Source organism: Carlito syrichta, unplaced genomic scaffold (genome assembly GCF_000164805.1).
Source record: "Carlito syrichta isolate Samal-C Ts95f unplaced genomic scaffold, Tarsius_syrichta-2.0.1 Scaffold287526, whole genome shotgun sequence".
In the NCBI taxonomy this organism is placed as follows: domain Eukaryota; kingdom Metazoa; phylum Chordata; class Mammalia; order Primates; family Tarsiidae; genus Carlito; species Carlito syrichta.
This window is the reverse complement of record NW_007231622.1, coordinates 84,078-104,547: the sequence shown is the minus strand read 5'-3', so window position 1 is coordinate 104,547 and position 20,470 is coordinate 84,078. Positions and strand designations below refer to the sequence as shown.

At 41.2% G+C, this 20,470-nt stretch overlaps 1 protein-coding gene across 2 annotated transcripts in view; it reads left to right on the top strand.

Moving 5' to 3' along the window:
• Window positions 1-20,470, top strand: part of PARP9 (poly(ADP-ribose) polymerase family member 9) — a 32,769-nt gene that overhangs the window by 7,961 nt on the left and 4,338 nt on the right. For both annotated transcript variants that reach the window (XM_008052799.2, XM_008052798.2), the window contains exons 4-9: window positions 1,345-1,544; window positions 3,025-3,274; window positions 7,633-7,690; window positions 11,460-11,840; window positions 16,095-16,234; window positions 17,088-17,262. In XM_008052799.2, the coding sequence (XP_008050990.1) occupies window positions 1,345-1,544; window positions 3,025-3,274; window positions 7,633-7,690; window positions 11,460-11,840; window positions 16,095-16,234; window positions 17,088-17,262 (1,204 nt within the window). The remainder of the gene's footprint in view (window positions 1-1,344; window positions 1,545-3,024; window positions 3,275-7,632; window positions 7,691-11,459; window positions 11,841-16,094; window positions 16,235-17,087; window positions 17,263-20,470) is intronic.

Genomic DNA, 20,470 nt, shown 5'->3' with positions numbered 1-20,470 from the left:
GAGACTCTGACTCAAAAAAAAAAAAAAAAAAAAGAATAGGGAGACCTACTTTTATTCTTTTGGATTTTCTTTTTTGTTTTGAGTTGGAGTCTTACTCTGTTGCCCAGGCTGGAGTGCAGTGGCACACTCATGGCCACTCCAGTGTCAACTCGCTGGGCTCAGGCGATCCTTCCATCTCCACCTTCCAAGTAGCCAAAACTACAGGTGCGCACTACCATGCCGGCTAATTTTTTTTAAATTTATTGTAGAGGTGAGTGTAAAGTGTGCCTAGAAGGAAAAGATGAGCTGCTGGTGGTTTAAAAGTTTATTAAAGAAAATGGGGGAACTGGCTCTACAGAGAGAAACCAGCAGCTTTGTTCTCTTGCAGGCCCCTTATATAACCCCAGTGGGGGGGCGGGGCTTATTGAGTGCCAAGAAGCAGTTTAGGGAGTTCGAGCTGTCCTTGAGTTTGCCTGACCTTGAGATGCAGATGTCCACACTAAACCAGTCACTATCAAAATGTTGTTAATCACCTGTCTCTGAAATATAGGCTTAGGAAAGCAAGCATTGACAGTCAGTACCAGGCTTTTATCAGTCACATAGCTTTGGGATGCAGTCTAGGGAAAGCAGATATTGGCAGTAAGGCAATTAGTAACAGGACACTGTTAGAGCAGAGTGTTAGCTTTATGGGCTGTTGTGACTCTGTGCTCTGTTTGCAAGGTTTACATGATGGGTTGTTTTAACTACAATCTTCTTTCCCATCCCCCTACAGACCCTAACAATAAGGTCTCGCCAAGTTGCCCGGGCTGTTCTTGAACCCGTGGGCTCGGGCAATTCCCTCATCTCAGCCTCCCAAAGTGCTGGGATTACAGGCTTGAGCCACCGCGCCCAACCTGGACTTTCTTTAACTGTGTACTACTTACCTAAAACATTAGGAGGTAGAAATTTCCTGAGAAATTTTATTTCCTCACTATTTAAAACAAAACAAAACAGCACTCAGAAATAGCAAAAAGTGATGGTGGTTGGGCAGAGAATTGAAATCTTTATTGATAGAGTTTAAATCATAGGGAATGCTCAGAATCTAGACATATGGGAGGTGTACTTCAGCAAGGGACAAACAGATGTCTGTGATAAAGATTAGATCATCCACCTATTTTCATAATTCTGAATAGGACAAACATCTTTGTGGCCATCAAATGATCACTCTTTGGAAATCTTTGTTTCTATCCACTATTGAATGAATTTTTGTGGATTTAGGGTTTACAGAAAGTATTTTTCAAAACTCTTCAGGGAAATAAAGATTTAAATTAGCCATTTAAGAAGTAGGAATTTAATAATGAGTCTTGTCCTTTCTTCCCTTTTCAGACAGATGTAATTGTTAATTCTGTAAACCCAGCGGATATTAGAGTTGGACCTGTGGCGGGATCCATTCTACAACAAGCAGGAGCTGAAATGGAACGGGAATTTATTGACAAAAAGGCTAAATTGCTTCTCGATTCCCAGTTCATACTGGTCACAAAAGGATTTAATTTGTGTTGTCAATACGTATATCATGTACTGTGGCAGTCAGCAGAAAAACAACTGGTGAGTTCAGAATAAGTGCATCTTTATGAAGCTCCATAGTCTAGCCAGTCTTTTTAAAATTTCCATGGTTTCAGCTGGGTGTGGTGCTCATGGCTGTAATTCCAGCACTTTGGAAGGTCAAGGCAAGAGGATTGTTTGAGCCCAGGAGTTCAAGACCAGCCTGGGCCACATAGTGAGACCTTGTCTCAAAAAAAAAAATTAAAAAAAAGCTGAACGTAGTGGTGCATGCCTGTAGTTCCAGGTACTTGGGAGGCTGAGACGGAAGGATTGCCTGAGCCCAGGAGGTTGAGGCTGCAGTGAGCCACGATCGTACCACCATACTCCTCCAGCCTGGGCAACAGAGTGAGACTGTGACTCAAAACAAAAAAATTTTTTTTTTCCATTGTTTCATTACATTCATGAAATATCATTAGGGGGTATAGTCCCCGTTTTTTAGCCTGTGAATAACTGAAATACTGAACAACTTTATTTGCTACAAGCTATATCAATAAGTTTAGTTTAAAATGTTACCTAACCCATGTCTAAATTTTAAATGAGTATGCTTCAAATAGACACTGAAACATTAGTGCTCCCTTGATCTGAACACTGTTCACCTCACCACATCCAGGCCTTTTCATAAGTAGACAGGGGATTCAGCCTCTCCATATTCCCCTCCATGTGTTAAATTCTAGGAGGAGCTGGGATTTCCCCTCTGACACCCCTCCAGTCTGATCGACTTCCTGTGGTCTCTTTCCATCAGTGCCTCCTGTGGAGATTGGCTCTCTAGCTGACTCTTCACCTGAGGTACATAAAATACAAGCATTAAAGAATAGGGGGAACCCCTCAGATGTGGGAAGAGGGAAACTTACTCCTCTTCTCTGCCTTTGTCTTTTTTTTTTTCCACTATTTCTTATTCTCTCTTTTCTCTCTTGACTACAGCGCTCTCTAATCCCAAATTGGTCTTCTAATCTCTCTCTGTTCCTCAGTTTTCCAAAGTCCTTCTACAGTTAACCCTCCTTTATTAGTATTAGTATTTGATCTGATGTTAAACATTGGCCAAAAATATTAGCATTTCTCCTGGAAAAATTATGTGATGGATCTAAATGACATTGAAGAAATGCTGTTTTCTTATTTTAATTTCTATCTCCTTTTTAAACTTCTAAGAGCTCTTTATGTTGACCAGGAAGTGGCAGAGGAGGGGGGATAAACTAATGGCTGGCTCTCCGACCTGGGGAAATGGATAAGGCTACATATATTGGGAGAAATCACAGTGTCCAAATGCCCTGAACAGAACACAATTGGGCCACTTCATTGTTTCAATTTCTCTTCATCTAACCTTATAGCTGCAGTAGGTTCCCTGTGGAGTGGGTAGTTTCTTGCCCTCTGAGGAGGCATGGACATGACCCTGAGGGGGAGTGGAGGTTGGCATTGTAAAATATAGGCAGGATCAAGGGGTTAGTGGAGTCTTATTTTTCAGTCAAGTGCTGATCCTAAATTTCTGTTTCTTCTACAGACATTGAAAAATGCGATGAAGCAGTGTTTGGAAACATGCATTGAACTAAATATAACTTCCATTTCTTTCCCTGCACTTGGGACTGGAAGTATGAGTATAGGGAAGCAAACAGCAGCAGAGATTATGTTTGATGAAGTTTTAATATTTGCCAAAGACCATCCAAAAAAACAATTAACCATAAGGTTTGTGATCTTTCCAACAGATCTGGAGACATATAAGGTAAGTTCATATCTTTAAAATGTCCTAAGATTCGTTCATTCGTTCATTCAACAACATCTGTTTAGTATCTCCAATGTAAGACACAGAGTCAGATGCAGCATAGTGTGGTGCTTCTTTTCATATCTTGGTAAAATTTAAATTTTATAAGTTGCTCACTTCTGACCTAGTAAAGAACGTCATTACAGAAGCCATGTTTACTCCACTACCTAGCTTCTCTCTTTTCCTTTTTGGCATTTATTCTTCCTGAAGCTCCTTAAAGGTAAGCAACCTCCTAGTATTGGTGTGGGATTCTCTGCTCCTCTTTCTTCCTCCAAAAACAAAATTGTTCTTACAGCTTCTACTACTACCTCGGTAAAGTCCTGTCTTCTGAGCCAGCTTCAGACTCTTATCTCCAACCCTCTCTCATTTCTACTTGGATCTCTGCCTGTCATCTCAAATCCAATGTACTTAAATTCTTATCTTCACCTCTTCCCCTTTAACATCTCCATCAGTCTCAACTTTGCCTCTTACTGACTGTGTGAACTTGGGCAAGTTAGTTTACTTATCTGAGCCTCAGTTTTCTCAACTTTAAAAGTAGGATAATAACTACCATCTTAGGGAGCTGTTGTGAGGATGAAATTAGTTAATACATGTAAAACACTTAGAATAGAAGCTGGCACGCCAGGCTCGGTGGCTCAGCCTGTAATCCCGTGCTTTGGGAGGCCGAGGTGAGCGGATTGCCTGAGCCCGTGGGTTCGAGACCCACCTGGGCAACTTGACGAGATCTCATCTCTACAATAAATCAAAAAACTAGCCGGGCATGGTAGCTCGCACCTGTAGTTCCAGCTACTTGGAAGGCTGAGGCGGAAGGATTGCTGGAGCCCAGCAGGTCGAGGCTGCGGTGGCTGGGAGCGCGCCTCTGCACTCTACTCTGGGTGAAGAGTGAGACTTCCACTAAAAAAAAAAAAAAGAAAAGAATAGAAGCTGGCAAAGAGTACGCTTCTGTGAAGGTTGGCTGTTATCATGTCAATCATAATGAGCTGTAGTTCACTGAGTGCTGAATTACTACTAATGTTTTTAAGTTGAATTCTCACTCTGTTGCCCGGCTGGAATGCAGTGGTATGATCACGGTTCACCACTGCCTCAACCTCCTTGGCTCAGGGAATCCTTCTACCTTAGCCTCCCAAGTAACTGGGGCTATAGGTGTGTACCACACACCTAGCTAATTTTTTGTAGAGATGAGTTTTGCTATGTGGCCCAGGCTGGTCTCGAACTCCTGGACTCAAGCAATCAGCCTGCCTCGGCCTCCCAAAGTGCTGGGATTACAGGTGTGAGCCACTGCTCCCAACCTTATTACTAAATTAATTGTTTATGTAACAATTAACAGCAGAGGTGTGCCTGACTACTTTCGCTATATCCCCAGTACTGCCCTCAGATTCAATGTATTTTTTTTTTTTTTCAGTTCATCCATAGGTGACCTTAGAAGGAAATCAGTTGTGGTCCAACAAACTGGAGCGACAGGTGTTGTTAGGGGAATGTGTATTATGTGTCTGGGTGTGTGTGTCCAGCCTCTTTGTTTTTCACTTCATCTCAGCTTTTTGTTTGAGTGGACCGATCAAGCTGAATTTTTAACATGCTAATAAGTCCCTGATATATTCAGCATAATTAGTATATATTGCTGCGCTGTTCTGTCTTTAAAATGCCAGCCATCTCTTTGCTTTATTCTCACTTAGCTGGCATTTTCAAAAAAAGATTTTAATGATGTTAGGGAAGAATAAAAAGGAAATGAAATAAGATACAGCTGCTTAAAATAGATTTTCAAGACATAGGTTTCTGATTCTGCCAACAGCAACCTCCAAGTGCTAGTGAGACTTCCTGGCATGTGTTTGGGTTTTGGATGTAAAGGGCCTTGCTCAGTGCCTGGCAGAGAGCGGCTCCATATAATAGTTATCTGACTGCTCATCTTCCTACCTCCTGGCCTGCTCCATGTGTGTGGTTGCCATTTTATCCCTTCCTACGAGGAAATGAATTTATACTCGTTTCAGCTTGCTTTTTCCTGAAGCAAGTATAAAGGTTCCTATTCCTTCTGCTGCCTGCCTATACATGGGGAGATTTGTAGCATTTGCTAATTTCCATGGCTACTTTCAAGCTATCAATGTGATATCACTGAAAGCAGAGTTGGAAGAGATGGTCACAGTGGCCTCTCCTGAGCCAATGTAAGCTGGCTGCAGTACACCACTGTGCCTCATCCACAGCTAACAGGTGAGACGGTGGTGCATGACCCAAAGAAGTGGCTCGCCTTGTGATAAAATAAACATCCCGTCCTTCTAATGAAGTTCATCAGTTTCCCATAAGCAGACGATTATCACTGGGCCTGAGCACACCCTTGAACTGTTTATGAAACACCATGGTCATACAAGAGGAATTCATTATATATAGAAATGAATATATATATATATATTCATATATATATATGGTTCATTCTCTTCGACATACAAGCAAAAATGTGCATGGCAGTTCAAGAAAAGTGGGAAGACCAACCACAGTCTGAGTGCTCCCCGAGGAGCTAATAATAAAAAGAGCCACCGTATATTGTGTCTACCAGGCACTGTGCTGAGAAGAAACTGTCTCATTTCATTCTCCCCTTAATCCTGTGATGAAGCTACAGTTGTCATCTTCATTTCACAAATGGGAAACATAACCCAGAGGTTAATATGCACACAGCTAGTCAAGTGGCCAAGCCCAGATCGCAACCTGGCTCTGTCTGTCTGTCCCCAAACCTGTGTTCTGAACCACTAAACAAAAACAAATTTTAAAAAAAACTTAGAAGTGATACATATTTCCATTTTGTAGCTCAAAGGAGAGGATTATTTTGTACAGTAATTCATATTATATAGTGAATATTGACCATTCCTTCAGACTTTTATCAATATTAACTATATCATATCCATGTGGCAGTATGATGTGACACGTGTATATACCTTTGATCTTCTAATAAGTACATCTTTTATTCCAAGATAAGTCTAAGTCTTGCAATAAGAGAAATGCATTTAATATACCTGACCTACCAAACACCATAGCTTAGCCTCTCCTACCTTAAACATGCTTGGAACACTTACATTAGCCTACGGTTGGGCAAAACCATCTAACACAAAGCCTATTTTATAATAAGGGACTGCATATCTCATGTAATGTATGGTTTACTCTTGTGATCGTATGGCTGCCCGGCATCATGAGAGAGTTATCTACAACATATCAATTGCCTAGACAAGCCCAAAACTAAAAATCCTAAATACAATTTCTACTGAATGCATATTGCTTTTGCACCAGCATAAGGCTGAGAAGTCCTAAACTGAACCAATGTAAGTTGGGGACCGTCTGTACTGCCAATTTTATCTACTTTGAACAAGGAAGACAGTGGATATGATGCTTCCAAACTCTAGGAGAGATGTGTTATTTCAAACAGACATAATGTTAAAGGGTCTACATGGGGGACAATATGCACAAATCTTTGTGTATAGACCTTCATATAATAATAATTGCACTAGCTAACATATACTGAATTCTTATTATGTCCAGGGATAATTTTAAGCATTTTACAGGAATTAGCTCATATGAAACTGATCGTTTATTCAATCTACAGACCAAGTTTATATGTATGTATAACTTTTTTAATGAGTTTGTTTTATTAATTACAGGAGCATCTGTCTATATTTGTCTTCTTCGGTGACATACCCAAAGCTTTAGTTTAGTGTCTAACAAGCAATAAGCAGGACATTAATATCTATTGGATGAATGAATGGTTATATTTTGCCTTGGAATATAAATTCTTCTGTTTTTATGCCACATTTTGACTTTCTTTCTGTTTTTCCTACACTTGTTTCCCCTACATGTTTTAATAGAATGTGGTGCTCTTCCCTAGGACTTTCCTAAAGCTGCTTTACATTTGTGGCTGTAGGAATGGGGACTAACAGAGCAGATGAGGTCAAGTGTGGCGTGAGCAGATAGAGAGAGAGATTTTGATGACAGTGTTTCTTTTTTTTTTGAATTGGAGTCTCACTCTGTCACCCAGACTGGAGTGCAGTGGCCGCTTTCGGCCACTGCAGCCTCGACCTGCTGGGCTCAGGCGATCCTTCCGCCTCAGCCTTCCAAGTAGCCGGAATTACAGGCATGCGCTACCAGGCCCGGCTAATTTTTTGATTTATTGTAGAGATGAGGTCTCGCTGCCCAGGAGGGTCTCGAACTCGTGGGCTCAGGCAATCCACTCACCTCAGCTTCCCAAAGGCGTGGGATTACAGGCTGAGCCACCGAGCCCGGCTTGATGACAATGTTTGTTTCTAAGCCTTGCTTATGACTCTGTTCTGTTTTGCTTATTGTAGGTGTTCAGTGCTGAAATGGTAAAGAAGACCAAAATGCTGGGTCTTCACAATCATAATGGTGAGTAAGAAACTCACAGACCTACAAGTAGCATCTCCCACCATTGGCTCATTCTGTCCTTGATCATCTGAACTAATGGAGGGGAGAAGAATCAATAAACCAGATATGTCTCACTGTTCTCCTGCTTGAATATCTACCTGCTCTATATCCTGACCATGATTCTATCCTTGCTCAGTCCAGATTTATGATATGAACAGAGGGATGCTGAGTCACAGTAGATAATCTATGGTGTGGGAAGTTCATTCATAAATAGATATCTATAATTTTTTCTAATAAAAAGTTCTTCCCTCCATAAATTGGCTAAGCCAGTTACTTCCTTCTCTGACTATGTAAAAGGGGTTATTTATTAGTAATTACAGAAAATATATCTCTGTGATACCAGATAAGTAGGTTATCCCAATGTTACTCAAACCTGCGTAACCACTGGGATCCTGATGGAAATGAGGATTAGAAATAAACAAAACTGTGTATAGACCCCAACTCTACAAATTCTGATTCAGGAACTCTGAGTCTGAGGCAAGCATGTATATTTGGAATGCCCTCTAGTCAATTTTGCTGCCACACCAGGTTTGGGATCACTAGACTGAACCAGTTCTAGTTGCTGGCTGCTAAAGAAGGATTAACTTTGTCTCACAACCCCATTCTTTTAGCAGAGTTTGGGTGGACTGAGATGGACTGTTCAGTGGCCCATCAGTGCTGGGGAACTTTAACAGTTCTGGTCTGGGACTGTGCCTTTTATGAGACTGTTTTTTTTTTTTATCTGTATGATAATGATAATTACAGCCTGTTGTAAGGGTAACTGGAGATTATGTATGTAAAAATGTTGTATAGATTGTAATGCATTAAACAAATGCCAGGGGATAAATAATGAATGAAAAGATAGATAAACTCCCCAGGTGGCCCAGAGGAGGGAGAGAGCCTTTTGACTGGAAGGGATCAAGAACGGCTTCGTGGATGAGATGGTTTTAAGACGAGCTTTGAGGATGGCAAGATTTTCAATGTCCAGAGATGGTGAGGTAGGGCATTCAAGGTGAAGAAAGCCCACAGGAGCAAAAAAATCCAGTGCATGTTTAGAAAACTACAAGGAGTAAGAGGAGTTGTTTTTGGTGAGGATAACATAGAAAAGGAACATTAAAACGTCTATATGTCATTAATTTGAATAACGAGTCACCATTAAATTCAGTAATTATTATTATTATTATTATTATTATTTGAGTCAGAGTCTCACTCTGTCACCCAGGCCGGAGTGCAGTGGTACAATCATGGCCACCACAGCCTCAACCTGCTGGGCTCAGGTAATCCTTCTACTTCAGCTTTCCAAGTAGCTGGAACCACAGTGGCACACCACCATGCCTGGCTAATTTTATTTATTTGTTTGTTTATTTAATTTTTTAGATTGTGGAGACAAGGTCTCACCAAGTTGCCCAAGCTGGTCTCAAACCCCTGAGCTCAGCCAGTCCTCTCGCCTCTGCTTCCAAAGTGCTCATTACAGGCAGGAGCCACCATGCCTGACTTTGTATAGATGCCCTTAATTCCTGAGGGCATCTATAAAGGAATTATATAGGACAGTACAATAATTGACATAATAATGCTGATGACCTCAGATTATCACGGAAAGGTTAAAGTATTTAGGAATACAGAGAGTGATGTGTTTCCATTAGGTATATCTAACTCATAAATTGTTAATATTAAATGTATTTTGGTGCTAGGAGAGTTCTCTTTTAATAATCTGAACAATTTAGTTATCTGGAAGAATAGTACTCACTTTGGCAGCACATGTACTAAAATGTCAATAATTATTTTCTCCCGATAATGATGGATGAATGAAGTTATGACCATGCATTGTTTTATTTTCACCTAAAAAGTTCATAATCTGCCAGGCAGAACAAGAGTTTTTAAAAAAGTATACCTCCAATTAAAAACCCCTGTCACCTCTTACTGTTGTCTAAAACATTGGCTTTTATGTTTTTACTCAGAGGGATACTATTCTCCCTCTGTTACTCCTAGGCCTGTTCTAATGGTGTTTCATAGCTCCTGGTACCACCCAACTAAGCTATCAGGAGAAAGATACTATTTAGTACTGTTGTCCTGAGATTGCATACTGGGAGGTAGAATTGTGGGCGCACTGGAGTCAAGTGCCCACACCTACTAGCTTCATGACCACCATTAACTTGTCCTATAGCCATGGGCAAGTTACTTAATGACTCTGAATCAGTTCCTCGTTTATAATATGGGACTACAAATAGAACATACCTATCTAACAGGGTTGTGAGGCTTGAATAAAATAATACATGTAAAGCACTTGAAACAATGTCTACACAGTATAAGTGCCCAACTTACTTTTTTCCCCTCAAAGTGTGTTTGAGATGTGGCTAAAGTGCATTCTTCTTCACTGCTATAAAAATATTCCATTGTTGAAGGATATTGGGTTATTTCTAGTTTTTTGCTGTTACAAACAAGAATGTGAACTTTCTTGTGAAAGTGGACACGTTTCTTTAAATAATATGAGTGGTTATCTCAGTTTTACATCTGTCATGTATATGTAGGCATTCCAGTTGCCCTATATCCTTCCCAACACTTAATATTGTCAAACACGAATTTTTTTGCCAGTCTAGTGGGCGATTCTTCATTTCCCCGATTGCCAATGGAGATAAGCATCTTTTCACATATAAATGGGCCATCTGTGTTTCCTCTTCATTGAAATTTTCCCCCAACTGGCTACTGTGTAGTTTCTTTTTCTTAATGGTTTGAAGAAATTCTTTATATATTCTAGGTACTGCTTGACCTATGGATTCCCTCTCAACTGTTCCATTGCCCCTTCCTTATTTTGCAATTTGGGCTCAAAGTCACTCTAATTTATCAGACATCCTGTTTATATATGGAAAGGTGACTCCCAACTCCACCCTTTAAACAGCAGGAGGTCCACAGTGCCTGTCACACACAGATAAAAATAAGGAACCCTGGCCGGCTCGTTGGCTCAACCTGTAATCCCGCACCTTTGGGAGGCTGAGGTGGGTGGATAGCCTAAGCCCACGGGTTCGAGACCTGCCTGGGCAGGTGAGACCTCATCTCTACAATAAATCAAAAAATCAGCCAGGCGTGCACATGCCTGTAATTCCAGCTACTTGGAAGGCTGAGGCGGAAGGATTGCCGGAGCCCGGCAGGTCAAGGCTGCGGTGGCCAGGAGTGGCCACTGCACTCCAGTCTGGGTGACAGAGTAAGACTCCAACTCAAAAATAAATAAATAAATAAATAAGGAATCCTGAGTAGTGGTATTTTTTCCTTTCATTGTACTTTAATAATTTTCTAGTTTTTCAATAATAAACATATATTAGTTTTATAATCAGAACTCATGCTTAATTAAAATTTTTTTTTCACTTTTCAAGCTCTGTGGTTTTCAGAGATGTTTGTGTTTAAGCCTGCTGGTAACAAGAGGTTAAAAGAAAATTCCATTTGATAGGAAATAATTCATTACCATCTAGGATGAGATCACAAGGTGCAGTCATCTGAGAATTGACAAATGCAACACAGCAGAAGCAAGATAAGATAAAGTCAACCCCTTTGGGCTAAACTCTTGTGTTCCCAACATGATGACTATACATGTAGGTTTCCTGTATACTCAGCGCGACTTTCAGATATAGATACTTAAATGAAGCTGCTACTGCTGACAGTGGTGACAGTCTCATCAGGGTAAACTCGGGCTATGTTTTGTTTGGCACTGTTTTAAAACCCACTAGCGTTTCGTGGTTGCTTATGACAGTCATTTCAGGTCCCCAGTCGACCAGAGTGGAGAAAAGAGAAAATGGGTTTGAAGCTAAGTCTCCTGCCATCAAGCTGACAGGATTCAACAAGGAAAAGCTATGTGAGGCCCATGCGTGGATCCAAAGAATACTGAGCCTCCAGGATTGCCACACCATTGAAAATAATAATATTCTGTACCTTGGGAAAAAGGAACATGACATTTTGTCTCAGTTTCAGGAAACCTTTAGTGTCTCCATCTCAGAAATTACCAGCCTGGGAAAGACAAGTTTAGAGATTAAAGGAGCCCAGGCTAACCTCACTGAGGTTGTTATGAACATTGAAAATATGCTGTGTGAAGTACAGGAGGAAGTGGCAAGAAAAAAGGAGCAAGAACTTTGGAGATTTTTAGGTGAGTAACTTTCTATTAAGTTAAAAAATCAGTTGTCCTAACTGTTCCTTCTTTTGGGTGTGAGTATGCCTGGGTAAGGGATAGACTAGGAGAGGAGAGGCCAAGTGTGGTGGCACTTTGGGAGGCCAAGGCAGGAGGATTACTTGAGCCCAGGATTTTAAGACCAGCCAAGACAATATAGTGAGACCTTGTCTCTACAAAAAAATAAAAATAAAAAAATAATCTGGGCATGGTGGCGCGTGCCTGTAGTCCTAGCTACTTGAGAGGCTGAGGCAGGAGGATTGCTTGAGCCCAGAAGGTCGAGGCTGTGGTGAGCTATCCTTGTGCCACTGTACTCCCTCCTGCAATGTGGTAACCCCAAATCTGATAGAGCTTGTGTGTAATGTTTACCTATTCCAAAGAAGTCACCCAGAAGTGCAGCAGGGAAAGACATTGGTTTATCTTATGGGAGGCACCAATGGAGCAGGTTGGTGAAGAATCCACCGGAATCTGTGCCTTGGGGCAGTACAGCAAGCAGTTTTATAATCAAACTTGATGAGACCTCAGCTCTACAATAAATCAAAAATTAGCCGGGCATGGTAGCGCGTGCCTGTAGTTCCAGCTACTTGGAAGGCTGAGGTGGAAGGAACGCTGGAGCCCAGCAAGGCAAGGCTGCAGTGGGCGGGAGCAGCCACTGCACTCCAGTCTGGGTGACAGAGTGAGACTCCAACTCAAAAAAAAAAAAAAAAGAGTGAGGACTACATTGCTTTCAGCTTTGCTTGGTCATCTGCATCCCATGACTCCTTATTGGGAATATGCATACTTTTCAGAGACCAGCCTTGGCCAGAGGCCACTCCCTGAGGAAGGAGTCAGATAAGGAGGGAAACACAGACCCCACAGACCCCAACTCAAAAAAAAAAAAAATGGGAGAGAAGAGAGCAAACTATTCTGGTTCTGTGTTAGGTCATAAACTTTTATAAGCCATTTTTTTTACTCTCTACCATCAGGGTTATTTATTAGGAAATGAACACACACACACACACAATTGGATTTACTTATGATAACATGGATTATCTAAGAGGTAATTATATGGAAAGCGTATGATAAAACAGGCCCAAACCTTGGGGAAAATTATACATTCCTAATTCTGCAGATGAAACATTTAAATGTAAACACATTTCTCCTGATTAATGTATTTCTTTATAGAGTTTTATTGCATTTATTTGTTGCTGACAGCATTAGGAACCCTAAAATTACTTGTGAGCCCTCTCACCAACAAAATTATTAATTGGTAATGTGAGATATACTCAAGTATCTCCTATTTAGGATACATGTGAGAATTTGGATCTGGAGAGATCCTTTTAGCAGAACCCTAGAGCTACCTGGGAAAGTAGGCTATTTAAGTGCCATCCTGGGTAGGATTGAAGATTATTTCCTTCAGAAAATGCATATTGCACCTATAGTATGTGCCAAGCATTGTGCCAGGTGAAGGATATAGTGATAAGACGGACATTGTTTTTTTTTGAGTTGGAGTCTCACTCTTGTTGTTCAGGCTGGAGTGCAGTGGCACCGCAGCCTTGACCCACTGGGCTCAGGCGATCCTTCCGCCTCAACCTTCCAAGTAGTTGGAACTACAGACCCATGCCACCATACCCAGCTAATTTTTGTGATTGTATTGTAGAGACAAGGTCTCACCAAGTTGTCCAGGTTGGTCTCAAACTCCCGGGCTCAGGCAAAGACATTGTTCTTAAAGTCTACTAGGAATACTGACCAGAAAGCAGGTTGGTGATGATCAAGGAGGGTGAAAGTGTGCAGGGAGCACTGAGGGAAACATCTAATCCAGGCTTGGGAGGTCTGTGGAAGGCTTATTGCAGGTGTCATAAATGGAAAACTAAATCATCAGTAGAAGTCAGCCAGACAAAGAAAATGTCAAGAAATAATGTCGCAGGGCCTAGATTATGCAAGACTTTTTAAGTCACACAAAAGAGCTCAGAGGTTTTCTTGAAACAAATGAGGAACCTTAAAAGATTTTAAGCAAAGATAAGATCAGACTTGTGTCTTAGAAAGATCACTGGTCATAATGTGGAGAATGGATTATTAAGAGGTACAAAAATTCAGATGCAAAATTTCAAAGACACCCTTTTTTTAGAGACGGTTTCTTAACCAAGTTGCCCAGGCACTCCTCTCACCTCTGCCTTCCAAAGTGCTGGGATTACAGGCATGAGCCACTGCATCCAGCAGGACACCCTATTCTGACCATGTATTTGTAAAAATAATTGGGGAAGAAATGGTTAAAGCGACTGGGAAATTTCAATAAATGTTGTATCCACATTCCACAGAAAACCCAGTGTCAAAAGAAAATCGATATAAAAATCATAACCAACATTATGATTTCTATTTCGTTTTTAAAACATAATGAATGTGGATAAAACATAATGAATGTGTTCTCCTCAGGAAGAACAGGATACAAAGAAACATTGATCTTCTGTGAAGCTTGTGGAATTACTTTAAATTAACTGCCTTCATAAGGCTGACCCATTCTCCCAGCTATTGACAATTTTGAGTCATGTAAGTCCCTTGTTCCACCGCAAGATGGCACTTTCGGGAGTTGATGACTAAGCATATTATTCCACAGCAGTGCTTCAAAGTTTCTCTTAATCAGATCCAGATCTTTATCAACAAAATGGATAATTTTGAGATGACTTATAAGGAAAATCAAATGTCTGTCAGTACAATAAATTTAAAAAAATTGAAGTTAGGCATCACCTTCCTTTTATGTTACTTTTTTAATCCTTCTGACCTCAGACCTTTGTGATATTTGGGTCCCCAGTGCCCAACCTAGCGCCTCGAATGGAATGTAGGAAAAGCTTGGTAAATGTTGGATTCGAGTGAATGGAACTCGAATGTTACAACTTTTCTTTTGTGTATGTGTTGGAGTCTAACTCTGTCACCCAGACTGGAGTGCAGTGGCCGCTCCCGGCCACCACAGCCTCGACCTGCTGGGCTCCGGCGATCCTTCCGCCTCAGCCTTCCAAGTAGCTGGAACTACAGGTGTGCGCTACCACACCCGGTGATTTTTGATTTGTTGTAGAGATGAGGTCTCGCCAAGTTGCCCAGGCGGGTCTCGAACCCGCGGGCTCAGGCAATCCACTCACCTCAGCCTCCCAAAGCACGGGATTACAGGCTGAGTCACCAAACCTGGCTACAATTTTTCAATAGGAGCTATTGCCCTCCAGAATGAATGTACAGCCCCATCTGTTGATGTGTCCTGGCTTTGGACCTCCTCTACTGTGGAGCTTTGTCCCTCCTGCTTTCTCAGATTTACAACTTGGCCCCCTTGAATTTCCTTCAATTCATCACCTGCTTTTCATGGCCAAATTGAACCCACTCAGTTAGTGAGTGTACTGAAGATTAAATCATTTTAGTTTACTTGGTCTTAAGTCAAACTAAAAATAAACCAAGAGAAAACAAACCTTTTTTGTTTCCATCTGTCCACCTGTATATTTAGTCCAGTAAGGAATTCCTTTGGACAAAAACAGGTTGTCTCTTGAGTTTAAGAAAGGAAGGGAGGGAGGGAGGAAAGACGAGACACCATAGATAGGCTCTTAAATCTCCAAATTTTGCTCTTGGCTGGATGGTAGATGAGCAATACATGCTCCAAGTATTTTGCCTTGTTCTCTTACAGGAATGCAGTGGTGAAAGCCAGGTTTGAAATCAGATCTTTACTTACTAGCTGTGTGATACTGGTCAAGTTACTTAACTTCTCTGAACTTCAGTTTCCTTTTTTGTAAAATTGTGTTAACTATTTCAGTGGTGGTACTGTAATAATGAAATGAGGTAAAAATGTGAAATCTCTTTGAAAACTTTGAAGTGCTATATAAATGCTATATTGTTTTCCATCATTCCTTAATATTTTTTATACCTGTCTCTTTTTTGCTGATAGGCATCGAGAAATAAAAACATTTCCTATGAAATTATGTATCATCATGACAGCATTGTCGGGAAGGGAGTATATATTTATGCTCTTTTTTTGTCTCACATCCCCTCAGTCTCATGATTCAAATCATCCAAAGACAAATGTATGACTCCTCTGTTTTATCCTGACGACTCATAATGTTATAGGTCTCCTTGCATGTTCTAAACAATGTGAGGCATACAACTGAAACTGGTTAATCTCTTCCTCCAAATTTCTAGAACTTGTTTCATTAAATTTCTTTACAAGCTTTTTTCCTCTCACAGAGCATTGAGAACAAGTTTTGTGTTACTAATTTTTAGGACAATGGACTGATCAGCAACCTAAAACCCCAGATGAAATGAAAGAAAGGATCATGTTTCTGAGGAGTCCAGTGACTTTAACTCAAGAATATCACGATCAAAAGAGAGAGTTTGAAAAATGTGGTTTGCAGGTTATAAAGGTATACCTAATTAACAAGAGGATTTGGCTCATCTTGCTATTAATTAACTTGGTTCTGTAGCCAAAAGAAAAGTTCACCCATTGTTGACTCTAAGCTAGACACTCATGGACTGGAAATCCTAGCTCAGTAAAATTGGAAGGAGGGCAGGGAAGGGAAGGCACAAGGAGTATAGCTGAAATCAGGAGATAGAAATGATGTCAGGACATACAGAAGCACAAGGAAAGAGCTATCTGTCCATCTTGAGCAAAATGAAGGGGAATAGCAGTTATCACACTGTATTACAATTGTTTACCTATTTTACCTCTCACTCATGAACTTTTTTAAAAAATTTATTCTTAGTGATTCTGAAATATACAAAACAGTTATGTGCTCCATGTTTTGGTCAATGATGGATTGCACATACGTTGGTGGTCCCATAAGATTATAATATAGGTTTACCGTGGCTTTTTTAGGTTTAGATCTGTTTAGCTACACAAATACTTACCATTGTGTTACAATTGCCTACAGTATACTGTACAGTAATGTGCTGTATAGGTTTGCTAAGTCACTCGTGAACGTTAAGAGGGCAGAGACTATGGCTATGTTATTGACCATTTCATTACCAGTGCCTGGCACATAGCGATTACTCAGTGAAGTTTTATTAAATGAATTTGTCAAAGAAGGGTCAGGGCATTTTGAAGAGATAGAAGGCAAACTAGGAGAGGATTGGGGGAGGAGAGACTCTTATGAAACTTTATATGAAAAGCAAATTGCATGAAAAATAGTATGCACATAGTGTCTTTATTTTTGAAGCAGGCAATTTAAGGCGCAGTTCTCCAGACTCTTTTTCAGTTTTTCTTTTCCATGGCTATAGACAGAGAAGATAGAAAATAAGGCTCTTATGGCTGCCTTCCAAAGAAAGAAGAAAATAATGGCAGGAGGATCGCACAAGGAACCCGTGAGCCACGTGCTGTTTCAGCAAGTGCCATACCAGTTCTGCGATTTGGTATGCAGAGTTGGCTTTCAAAGAACGTATGCAGAGCCCTGCGGTAGGTGTCAGCCCTCATCATCGGGGCTACTCTGTGTGGGAATTGGTGAGTGAATGTCAGCAGATGGGCCACCACAAGTAGCATTTGGTGCTGTGGGGAGGGGATCATTTGTGGCTCGACTTTAGAGGTCAAGTCTTTTGGAAAGTGTGACGATTTTTATTTTTCCTTTGTATCTTGTTGACGATGAATTTTACATGGATGAAAGTGTGAGAAGTAAGATATATGGGGCACTGTTTTTCTCATTTCTGTGTTATTGTGTCCTATCTGCAGAGAGTATCTTGAAGCTTTTTTTTTTTTGCTCATCTCAATAAAAGTGTTGTCAATACTGCCAAACCATCCTCATCTTTTAATTAAAGGAGCATTTTCCTAAATTCAAGAAAGTTGCTTTTTTCTCTTTCATCCTCTTCATTTCCTGCAGCCTGCTAGTGAATGAATTAGATATCATCTGGAAGGTGAAGTGAATGACATCTTAAGATCATTCTCAGTCACAGGAATGCAACATGTAGCTTCCATGTCTCTTTTCAGTTGTACAAAAATATTGCATACACAACTGTTATATTGTGTCCTTTCCTCTTTAGTCACCAGTGAAAAATTCTGGCTTTACATCTGTCCAACGGAGGATATGAGGTTTAGTAATAATTGTGGAGGGGTACCTAGCAATACAGCTTGATTTTGCCTGGTCCATTAAGTATGTGACTCTTGATCTTTACCTTTCAAAATATGTAGCATGATCCTTGCTACATATTTTGCTGTGGAGATAGTTTTGATAGTCTTGGTTTGTGGAAAACAAAAGGCCTGGAGATCATCTCTTTGTCCCAAAGAGAACATAGGCAATACCTGGGGTGAAAATTGAACATATACAATTCCTGGGGATAAAAATAGGGAAAGGAATCCCCATCAAGAAGTCTTTTGAGTGCAGCCAGGAAAGTGATGATCAGTATAGTCCTTCTTCAGCAGTCTTAAAAATCTGCAACTTTCATCGGCTCCTAAACTGGCTTCTCTGCAATCTCACTCCCTGCTTCTGCAGAAACTACTTTCACTAAGTTCATCACTAGCCTCATGTTTTCCAAATCTAGCGAGTACTCTCTTTTCTGTCCAGTGGCAGACACTGCTAATTGCCTACCCAACATTTGTACACATCATCCTTCCTAAAACATCTAAGACACCCACCCTCCTCCCGAGGAAGGAACTCCCAAAGTCTTAGCCAGCTTCACCATCAGTCTCAAGTTCAGGCAGTTTTCTATTAAAAGCCAAAGGCAAAGTATTTCCCCAACAGACGCAATGTATAATATGAGAAGGAGCAGGGAAATTGCAATAAAAACTCCCATTTCGAAAGGGGAGAAGGAAAATGCACAACAGTCACTGACTGATAACCACTTATCACATGCTGCTGGTCAGGGATAGTGAGGACTCCCTCTTCTGGGAGTGGAGTAAAACCCTTGCTTTGCACTCTAGGAAAATCTTCCTTATGTATTGTGGCTCTTAGCCATTTCTAGGTCCATTACCTATCAGAGGGCCATGGATTGCCTCACAGGCTAGAATCCACTCAGGCTTTTGCAGCTAGGCTTATGGTTTCTTCAGCAATACAGTTCTTTGAAAAATTCTGGAGGGGCTAGACATGGGGGCACATTCCTGTCATCCCAGCACTTTGGAAGGTTGAGACAGGAGGATTGCTTGAGCCCAGGAGTTCAAGTCTAGCCTGGGCAACATAGTGAGACCTTGTCTCTACAAAAATTTTTTTAAAAATTAGCCTGGTATGGTGGTGTGCCTCTAGTCCCAGCTGTTCAGGAGGCTGAGGCAGACAGCGCCTGAGACTAGGAGGTCAAGGTTGCAATGAGCCATGATTGAGCCACTGGACGCCAGCCTGAGCAACAGAATGAGACTCGGATTCAAACAAAACCCCAACAACTCAGCAGTCATGAGGCACATTTGCCTCTGGTCAAGTTTGCGTCTTTATAACCCAGCTACAGATCTTGTCTCCATACAACCTTTTAGCCTCAAGATGTTGGTCTTTTACCTTTGACTCTATGCTCTGCTCATGTTCCTATCCCTTATTTTAAAGCCACTGCCTTGAGGCAATTCAGACACTACCCATAATGTGACCTGTGCCAGTGAACTCATCTCTGTGGGCTGGTGAGAACTCTTTACAGATAGGGCTAGACAAGCCCCAGAGACACCAATCTTATCACCACTGAAGCTGTTGTCATTTGGAATATAAAAGCTCTGGCTTTGTCAGCCCTACAGTATTCCAAATTATATGACTTCCAGTCAATTTGGATAGCCACCCACAGGCTGAGGGAGCTTCTGTTAACAAAGCTTTATTTTCTTCTTTGTATTTATGTTTGCATTCCAGCCAGTTCTGAGTTAATCTGTTGCTTGCAGAACTTGGTTGAATGCAACAAAAGGAGACTACACACTTGTGGTTTCTTATGGAGTTGATTCATTTGTCTTACAAGTATTTATTAAGCACATTCTATGAACCAGGCCTGTGCTAGGGGTGCTAGAGACACAGCAGTAAACGCAAAACACAGAATTCTTGCCCTTATAATTTATTGTTTGTTCATCTGTTGCCCACTCTTGGTCTTTCTTAGTTTTCCTCTACAGTGTTTTCCTGGGTGATTGTACCTATTCCCATGGCCTCAACTCCTACCTCTGTGATTGTGATTTACGAATTTCTAATTCTAACCCCCTATCTCTCTTCTGACCTGCAGGTCCATATATCAGACTGCCTTTTGGACACTCATGTGTCCCATAGGCACCTCAAACTGACCTTTTTCTTGGCCATGATATTCCCTAAGATAGATGCCCTTTGCTTTCTGATTCTCCCTACTAGGGCTAATATCATCACCATCTACCTACCAGGTCTCCTAAGCCTGAAACGTTGTCATCCTCTATTCCTTCCTTTTCCTCACCTTTAGATCCAGGCAGTCACCTAGCCCTGATGATTCAGTCTCATAAAGGGGTCAGGCAGCTTGACCTCTCTATTCCTACTGCCTTACTTCATCTTCCTTTAGGCCTAGACTAATACCAGGTCTTTTCCTTGTCTCAAGACACACTCCTACCTAATCTATCATTTACCACCAGAATTATCATGCTAAAAAATTATATCCCTAGCTGGGCTCGGTGGCTCAGCCTGTAATCCCGCGCCTTTGGGAGGCTGAGGTGAGTGGATTGCCTGAGCCCGTGGGCTCGAGACCCGCCTGGGCAG